Here is a 10020-nt window from a genome sequence, read left to right on the forward strand (position 1 = left end):
TGCCAGCGTTATCTACCTACCGGAAATCCATTTTTGGTTGTGGTGTGTCCTGATGATTTGGTTTATAGTGGCTCAACTTGTTAGTATTGAAGAAGATGCCCTCTGTTTATATTCAACTTTTTACTTTAAATAGTATCTAAAATTGCACCCAATGAACACACCAGTGCTTCCGTAAAGCTCTCGTGAACAGGGATATGAATAGTATATAGCTATAGTAGGTCTACTCCTGTTTCATGATCTCAGAACAAAGGCACAACTCTGAAAGTGATGGCTCCCTGCCGTTAAAACACCCACACGCACACACGCGCATGTGGGTGCACGCACGCACACACACACACGCACACACACACACACACACACACAAACACACGCACACACACACACACACACACACACACACGCATGCGCGCGCACACACACACACACACACACTGTTTCCTTGTATCCCTGAAAGAATCACTATCACCTCCAGTAGGACTAATTTTCTCTACAGAAATACAGCACGGAATATAGCACACAAGCTAAGCGGCTCAGCTCCCAACGGTACGAATAGAGAAGTGTCACTCATAATTGTCTAAATGGAACATACTTCTAGGCCAGTGTTCCCAATGTGGGGTCTGGGTGTCCCTTAGGGGGAGGCCAAACATCACACTGACAGTGTGAGGCCCTGTCGGTTTTGAGGTAATACAATTTGAACATCGAAATCGAAACAAATTCTCCTGACCATCTCTAAATAAGTCCTTGCTTTCATCCACTGTCTCTTGCTGCTTCTCAATGTGATATCAATCAGATTCCACATACAGTATCTGTTCTGTTGCCTTGTAACCAACATAGTTAACACCCACATGATGTAACATTATTGTAAAGTACAGCTTTTGGCAGATGTAAGAGGGGACTGGGGAGTCAGGGATAAAAGGTTGAGAACCACTGTTCTAGGCCATGTTCATACTGTTCATACTGTCAGATGTCAGAGAATCTCCGGCACCGGTGGACTGAACAGCGTGTATCAGAGTTTAGGTGCACGGAAAGGCCGATCATCCCAGATGATGAGGCGAGGTTTAGGAACAACCGAGAGAGGCCTATCTGAGGATCTAAGGCTGCGCTCAGGCTCATACGGGAGCAGCACATCTAAAATGGAAATGACATTTCCATTGTATTACTCTACAGTCTACAGTATGCAGCAAGTCAAAGATTCCAACTTTCCGACATGTCTGGAACACAGGGTATAAGCAGGGCCGCCTACCTGTGACCGGTGCCTCAATGTCCAGCATGGTTTTCTCCTGGCGGAGGATGGCTCCTCCCTCGTTAATTATGCGAAGCGCTACGACCTCATCCACGCGACCCTCCTTGGTGAGATGGGCCTTGAGCATGTCCACACGGGGTTTTCCTTCACTGTCAAACACCTCCTTCATTGTGAGGCGATGACTTAAGGGGAAGGGAACGGCTAAAGAAAAAAAAAGAAAAGACAAAATAGGACATTTACACAGGATATAAAAGTAGCAATAATTGTTGTGGATTGTGGTATGGGGGGAGGGGGGGCTTGGATGGCAAGCTTTAGAGAACACAGCCTCCTTATTCTAATTTATGTCATTTGTAATAGACCATGAATACGTTCCCCATGTCCAAACTTTCAAACAATTGCACATCTGAATCTGTCATCTTGCCAAAGGCAGCTGGGTTGGGTGACGGAAGCAGAAAAGATGCTACCGTTGCACTCCCGACACCTTTGTACCTACTCAGCAGAGTCACTTATTCCTCGGTGTGCTACACCATATGGTGGTGGCCTATAGCTTAATTAAATGCAGAGAATCCCCAGACACATTCAAGAGTGGTCCTGCTGTAAATGTTATAACATTTTGGTACAATGATGTCATGACATATTAATAATACATCATACCTCACTTAAAGTTATCTCACAGCCCATTGTTTTGGTGTAGATCCACTGATAGAGAAACACTGATGCACATTTGAAGTGAGGATGTTACTATTCAAATGTATACATAGCCTAAACTCGGTCTGAAAAGAAATAAAAGAAATAAATTTGGTCTGTTATTTCTCACCTTTAATAATACCAATTGGTATTTAATTATATATGTTTTTTATCGTTGCAATTAGTCACCTTTACAACGAGGTATAGCTTGTAAGGATGGGGCATTCTTGGGGCCGATTCATACTCCTGTTTCGGCGCTGTAGTGCCGAAATGATTTCGGCTCGTCAGAAAATTTCAGTAGCACCGAAGAGCCGACTTTAGGACGGTACCCGCCCCCCCGAACCTCAAATGACGTCAAATTGTAGGCTCTACAGCGCCGAACCGACTTTTATTCAGCTCTAAAATAGGAGTATGAATCGACCCTTGGAATGAGCAACATTCAATTGCCAAACAATTGCCAAAACGGCAAATGGTTGGTATATACACCCTTGCTTTGAGTTGCTTAGCCTTAGCAGATTGGATGATTGCACTCTCCCACAGTAATGAGGGAAAAAACAACACATATTTTTATTGTTATTTTTATAGTTATTATTATTATTTATTTTTATTATTTAAGTGTAAAAATGGCCAATATGTGTTATTTTACTGTGGGAGAATGCAATCCAATAAGCAACTCAAAACAAGGGTGAATACCAACCATTTGCCATTTTGACAAATGTTTTGGAGGCGCTACCCACACGTTTAGCTGTGTTGCTCATTTCAGGAATCCCGGTCCTTACAAGCTATACCTCGTTGTAAAGGTGACTAGTCAACAATATAAAATACAATACCATTTGGTATTATTAAATGGGGAGAAATTACAGACCAAAGTTAAGTTTCCGAACTTTTTGTGTATTCGTTTTTTGTGACTCTCATCTGACTGAAGCATAAACTGAAACATTTGACCTACTTTAATTATGGATAATTCCAGAGCCATCATCATTTATTAATTTCTGGAAATCAACAATATAGTGCACAATATAACCAACCGCCTCACAAGTTTTTCTGACATACATACGGCATACATACGAAAATGCCCTTGCACCTTGAGACTGGGAGGTATAGAGGAGTTACAGAAGAAGAACGTATTTGTACCTATTGTGATTTAAATGATATTGAGAATGAGTTCCATTTTCTTTTCTATTGTTGTATCATTAGCTATGTCAAAAGTTATTTTTAACAGATGTAAAAAAATATATATATAGATCTGATGTGGTTAAGTGATGCAGAGCGAACAGAAGATATTTGCATTAGCAGAATATATAGAGAAAGCTTGGGACATACGGACAAAGAAAACGTATTATGTGATGTATTTTATTTTTATGTTTTTGCTTATTTCTGTTCTGGGTTTCTTTTAACCAAATACTTATAATCCCGTAAGGGATGGGTCTTAACAACAAGACACGGAAATAAAGATTCAGTTTGTTTAATCAAAATAAGATCAGTATGGGGCTATAGGCCTATATCTTTTTCTAGATAGAAAAAAAGCGGTCCAAGTACAGAGACAATCAGGTCTGGAGGGTTTCGTAGATTTAGATTTAGTTTGCACTTGATACCGGCAATGCAACTTTTGCAGTAGTTTTTTCTTTGTCAGGTGATCTTAAGTCACTTTTGGACTGTAACCACTGATTGAGAGACACCGTTGTAGGAGCTTTGTTACAACTTAAGCATACTTTTGAGTTCTAACTCAAGATTCCCTGTATTGTCAAATTAACCATGGCTATACATACCACTTCCATATGTGGTTATATTATTTATTAACCTGCATTATAAATGTGTTTATCTGAACTTGCCCCTGCTCAATGTGCCTCTTTTCCCCCCATGATATGCCTACTCTGTTTATTGGTGTGTAGCAAATACGGCAGTCTTTATTCAAAACCATAATCATGCAAGCTACATGCCATGGCTCACACTTTGTTCACATTTGAGTGTGCCAGCTGGGAACTTCAGCTGGGAAGTCCATTGCTCATTGACGCGTACAACGAGATCACATTTAATTTTCAGACTGTTCTGTAAGCATGCAGCCAGCCATGAGAAAAAAGGAAAAAAAACTTGACAAAATGTTTTCTGATCTGTGTGTGTGTGTGTGTGTGTGTGTGTGTGTGTGTGTGTGTGTGTGTGTGTGTGCGTGTGCGTGTGCGTGTGTGTGTGTGTGTGTGTGTGTGTGGATGTGGGTGTGTGTATGTGTGTATGCGTGTGTGCTTGTGTGCATGCGTGCATGCGTGTATTATATGTGTATTATACATGTATCATTCTGTGATCATTGCATGGTAAAATGGATGTAGCACGCTTGCTGCTGTAGATATATATCCTCCTAGCTACACAGTGGGAGCCTACATAAAGACTTTCATTAGGGCAGAGCTTTTACAATAGAATACCTACAATTACAAATGGTATAATATTGTACAAATACTTTAAATCTCTGCTTGACTTTGCCGTGCAAAGACTTACATTCTTACACATTTAGTTTCGCACGCACGCACGCACACACACACACACACACACACACACACACACACACACACACACACACACGTGAGAGAGAGAGAGAAAGAGAGTAGTACAAATTGACAGCTCACTTCTACTGGGCACCCAAGCAAAGTGGAACTACTGTATGCTGTATGTTGCTGGGCAACAGCAGTGGCAGCTGAATACTGTAGTGTAGCCAGTATGGAATGCTGTAATTTACATGGAAGGCTCACGCAGATGCAGAATAGATGGATGCAAATGCGAGTGTAAGTGCAGCATATGCAGATGCATGTGCAGATGCATGTGCAGATGCAGATCCAGGTGTAGATGCATGTGCAGATGCAGATCCAGGTGTAGATGCATGTGCAGATGCAGATCCAGGTGTAGATGCATGTGCAGATGCAGATCCAGGTGTAGATGCATGTGCAGATGCAGATCCAGGTGTAGATGCATGTGCAGATGCAGATACAGGTGTAGATGCATGTGCAGATGCAGATACAGGTGTAGATGCATGTGCAGATCAGATCCAGGTGCAGATGCAAGATCTAGATCTAGGTGCAGGTGCAGATGGTGCCACATATTATCTACCATGCACTTATACTGTACATCATTCCAATTCATTAGCATTAATGGTGCACAGTCACACATAATAATATTTACGTGTCAGACATTTTGTTCTCACATCATACTCAGGGGTGCGAAACCCCAACCACTCCGATGGGGTGTAATCAATTCTACCCCCTGTTAGTCATTGACTGAATGAAGCATCCCAAAGGCTCCTACTGCGAAAGTAGTGTGCGCTATCAAGGACTTTTTTTAGCCAGTTTATATCAAATGATATTGTATTTTTGCGATGGATTGTGGTATTCTCACATTCATCAGTTAGGCAGGCTGGCAGTGAGAGACAATGTGGTCCATAAAAGGTCCTTAGAAACAAATAATAAAATATATTGGGTTTATGTCATGATTTATCTATGGTGGCACAAACATATTAACCTGACTCTGCCAGATGGAAGAGAAGCTTGCTTCACAATCACATTTGCAGGAGGGACGAGATCTTTCCACATTTGTTTCACGACATACTTCCATCTGGGATCTCTGTAGCCCAATCAATGAAGAAAGCCGTCCCTTTGTTCAAGCTACTTGGCAGGTGATTGGATGGGACCGTATGTCAATCATATTGACGTGTCTACATGACATATGGTGGTGTTGGAAAGTAAATAACCCCTGCGAACGGCAAAAGACTAAGGCCTGATAGCATTAGGTTCAACACTTTTTAGAAACCCCTCACTATCGTGTCGGATGTGTAGGTCATGTCTTCGCTTGCTTTCAAGAATCGAAGACGGTTTTTCAATTTTAAGGCAATAGGAAATACATTTGCAACAGGCGCTTCACGATGGCGTCATACCCGGTTTCGCAAGATCCAGCCCGTAGCTGCCGCTGATTGGTTCGTACCGGGTGCAGGACGGATCAACGCCAATTCCTGAGCGATTCCTGAACTTAAATTACAATTAGATGTGACTTAAGTCATATTTCATAGTGATATTGTTATAACATTATGTCTTAGCACCTTTGTTCTCAGCACATAATAGAGGACCCAGAATAATAGCAGTTAATTGCATTCACCTAGTAGTAGATCGTAGAAGTAGTAGTTCATTGTTTTTATCAGGGGTTGTACCAGCTATTCATAAATACATTTAATATAAATGACTATGTCTGTGTGTGAAGACCATACTAAGATCTTAGTAGCTATTACTAGTAAGTTTCATACTAAAGATTTACTAAATCGGGTTGCACCACTCAATCTTAATGAATGTCTCGACAAGTAAAGGTGTATTAATGTGTTACTAACAACATGCTGCATAGCTATGTCCAAACACAAAGCAATCAGCAAAAAATAGAGGAAGTTGCTGCAGCATTATATTTTTAACAGAACTGTAATATGCCTGTTTCTTTTATGTCTATTCCTTGTACCTTGTATATGAGTCCCCCAGGAGTCTATATACTAGGGCCCATTCCCTTTAAAATGTTGCTGAAAAACTAAAACAAAACTAGACATTAGAAGAAATTAGGAGGAAACACTAGGGCTGTCACGATTCGCCTAATCCACGATTCGATTCAACTTTTGATTTTAAGGTCACGATTCAATATGATACGATATTCGATACGATGCAATCAATATATATTTTAAACATCCTATTTTCAGCACAGAGCACTATATGATTATTAATTTAGGCAAATGTTTTGATTTGTAAAAAAAAACACCTGTTTCTCTGCAATACGTCATTTGTATTTTGATGTTTCTTTAATATGATGAGATGACATTATTGTTAAGCTCTACTCTAAATAACTAAATTAAATAAAAGTAAGTTAATAATAGGCCTGGGACTTGATACAAGTTTTTAATTTCTAATTAATTAGAGGCCTTATAATTAATTCATCTCAATTAATTTATTTTTTATCCCACGATTTTGCAACCCATTTTTTCCACCCAGTGTCAACCGAGGGAAACATGTTAGACATATATGTCTAACATATATGTAACATATAAGTCCTTTCCGTGTGGGTAGCGTGGAGGCTTCCATCCAATCCGATAAATCTAAATGTCCCGTCCACGGGACAAAAGCGATATAAACGGCTTCTTCAGTGAATGATTCCTTTGGGTGAATTCGGGTTTGTGGTTGTCTGCTGACGGCACGCAATGAGCTACAGCAGTGATACTCAACCTCAGGCCCGCGGGCCACATCAGGCCCGCGGGACCATTATGACTGGCCCACCAATGAAAATCTAAAAAAAAGAAGAAAAAGAAATCTGGAAAATGAAATAAAAATAAATAAATCTGAATGAAGTTATCTTTAATTACATTATTATAAGTAATACTATTAGAGTTGTACTATTACTCGAACGAAAATAAAAGCTTGGGGGGGGGGGGGGATTGCGGAAATTGCGGAAATTGAAATTGAGGAAATTGTGGAAATTGCGGAAATTGCGGAAATGGAAATTGCGGAAATGGTAATTGCGGAAATTGCTCTTCACTTATAGCTATCTATTTTCAGGTAGATTGTTTTATTTTACTCAGTCAGCCATATCACTACTCATTTTTTTTCATGAAAAAGGTCATAGCTGGGTAATCTATTTTCAGGCAAATTGTGTTTATTGTATTTTATTTTACTCAGCCATAACAATTTATTTTCTGTTAACCAACTTGCTGGCTGGCAGGCAGGCAGACAGCTACTCATAGACAGGCAGACAGACAGACAGCTACTCATGGAGAATTGGACAGGCAGGCAGTCAGACAGCTACTCATAGACAGGCAGACAGACAGCTACTCATGGAGAATTGGACAGGCAGGCAGACAGCTACTCATGGACAATTGGACAGGCAGGAAGGCAGACAGCTATACTCATAGACAGACAGACAGCTACTCATGGACAATTGGACAGGCAGGAAGGCAGACAGCTACTCATAGACAGACAGACAGCTACTCATAGACAATTGGGCAGGCAGGCAGACAGCTACTCATAGACAGACAGACAGCTACTCATGGACAATTGGACAGGCAGGAAGGCAGACAGCTACTCATAGACAGGCAGACAGACAGCTACTCATGGACAATTAGGCAGGCAGGCAGACTTGGCATCTTGAGATGATCGTGACATAATATAATATTATTGAGTGTTTGTATTGTAATAACTATTCTGACCCTGACAAACATCATGTGTGACATGTATTATATTAAAAACATCAACTAATAGCCTACTCAAAACGAATACAAACTAAACTAAAAGTAAACTTTTGTAAGCAATAAAATCTAAATTGAAAACTAAACTGTCGAGTGCCTACTTGCTTGTTGCACACAAGTAGGCCATAGTGCGCAAGCAGAGCGCGCAAGTACACTGTAGTACAGTGTCGGGTGGATTAAAGGAAATGCCTCTATGTATATGTATATGTAATTTGTAAATTGATTAGCGGTATACTGTGCATGGTTACTTTGCGTATGCCCCGTTTGATGTGTATGTATCGCAGCATATGATGTCAGGGTATAACTGGTGCAATTAGCTCTCAATGATGACGTAATAAAGATGTGGCCAGGGCCAGGGTGTAATTGGTTTTCGATGGTGACGTAATGACGATATGTTTTAGTGTCGGGAGGATTAAAGGTAATGCCCCTCATGTATGTAATCTGACACCACTGCCATATCAAGCACAAGTAGTCATTACGTCATACCCTGGCATGGCGCATACACATCAAACAGCGACATAACTGGACGAAAACTATTACATGCACGCTCTGCTTGCGTAAGTAATGAGCAAACCCATTCTGCAAAACTAAACTGAATTGTGAATTAAAGAGAATTACAAGAAATCGGTCCAAGATGGATGACAGATTCCAAGACAGAGTGGACTCCTTTTTTTATTGAAAACTACGGACCTCCGGGTTTCCGAACCTTCCCGGAGAATAATCGGACAGGTGGGGCAACCAGGAAAGCACCTTAGATTTTGCATTTGTACATGTTCAGAGTTACTTTGAGGCAGGGGGTTTTCACTCTACCCACCAAAGGTAATACGTTTGGACTCTTGTAGATTGAAATGTCAGAATCGATAAATACATCTACGAGAGTCTACATTTGGGCAATAGGCTGGCCATAATGTTGTTGTGATTTCAATGTTATACTGTAGTTATAGTTGCACCTACAGTATAACTAGTTAATACAATCCTGATCACACCCATCTCCTCAAATGCAACTGTAGGAAACATCTTCCTTTGTAATGAAACATGCAGACATTTAGTCATCTCTTTTGCTAATTATAATAAAAAATCACACCTGTGTGAAGTGAGGGGCGCTCTTATCATCGTACATCATCATGACGGTAAAATAGACACTTTGCCTATTTGCTCAGACACTATGACGTAAAATTCTACATTCATTGTCAATGGAATTTAATGTTTTGGTAGGACGAAGTTTCATATTCACTAAAAGCTGAATATAGGAGGGGCTAGCGTCCCTCGACAACTATGCATTTATTAGAAAGTGCTAAGAAATGTTACTTTGAAAAGAACCAGCCGCATTGTAAAAGTACAGTTACAGTTTCACTCTTCTCTTTGAAGCAGGATTTCTAGAAAAATGACAGTCAGCAACATAACAAGCATCACAGCTCCCACAACATGTAAGCATACTGCAGTACATGTTAATGTAAGAATTCTGATAAGGAACTGAGGGTGGGTGGCATGAACTACTTAGAGATAGAGAAATGTCTTGTGACCAAAGAGATCAGAGATGAGTTTCAGTCTTTGTACAGGCAACAGCAATCGTGTTTTAGTGCCCTTGAGCAAGAAGACCTGCTCACCCTGGAAAGACAGCATCAGCAAAATATTCTAAGTGCACGGTGGAATAACTGTACACTAACAGGTGAGGAAGTGTATGGTAATTCAAGGGGAAAAGAGTGAGAATGTGAACTGATAAAAATTAAGTAAAAACTTGGCCAATGACTGCATGGGCCGTGGCTGAGTGGTCCACTGGTCCAATGGTCAGTGCACCTAGGCCGGTTATCCAGCCTGACGGCGTGGTTGTTCGAGTCCC

General features: G+C 40.7%; 1 protein-coding gene across 3 annotated transcripts in view; it reads right to left on the minus strand.

The window, feature by feature from the left end:
* ppp3ca (protein phosphatase 3, catalytic subunit, alpha isozyme) overlaps positions 1–10020 on the minus strand; it is a 35512-nt gene that overhangs the window by 24149 nt on the left and 1343 nt on the right. For all 3 annotated transcript variants that reach the window (XM_080780483.1, XM_080780482.1, XM_080780481.1), the window contains exon 2: positions 1244–1444. In XM_080780483.1, the coding sequence (XP_080636609.1) occupies positions 1244–1444 (201 nt within the window). The remainder of the gene's footprint in view (positions 1–1243; positions 1445–10020) is intronic.

The sequence above is a fragment of the Protomyctophum bolini genome, assembly GCF_963924005.1.
Source record: "Protomyctophum bolini genome assembly, chromosome: 13".
Taxonomy (NCBI): Eukaryota; Metazoa; Chordata; class Actinopteri; order Myctophiformes; family Myctophidae; genus Protomyctophum; species Protomyctophum bolini.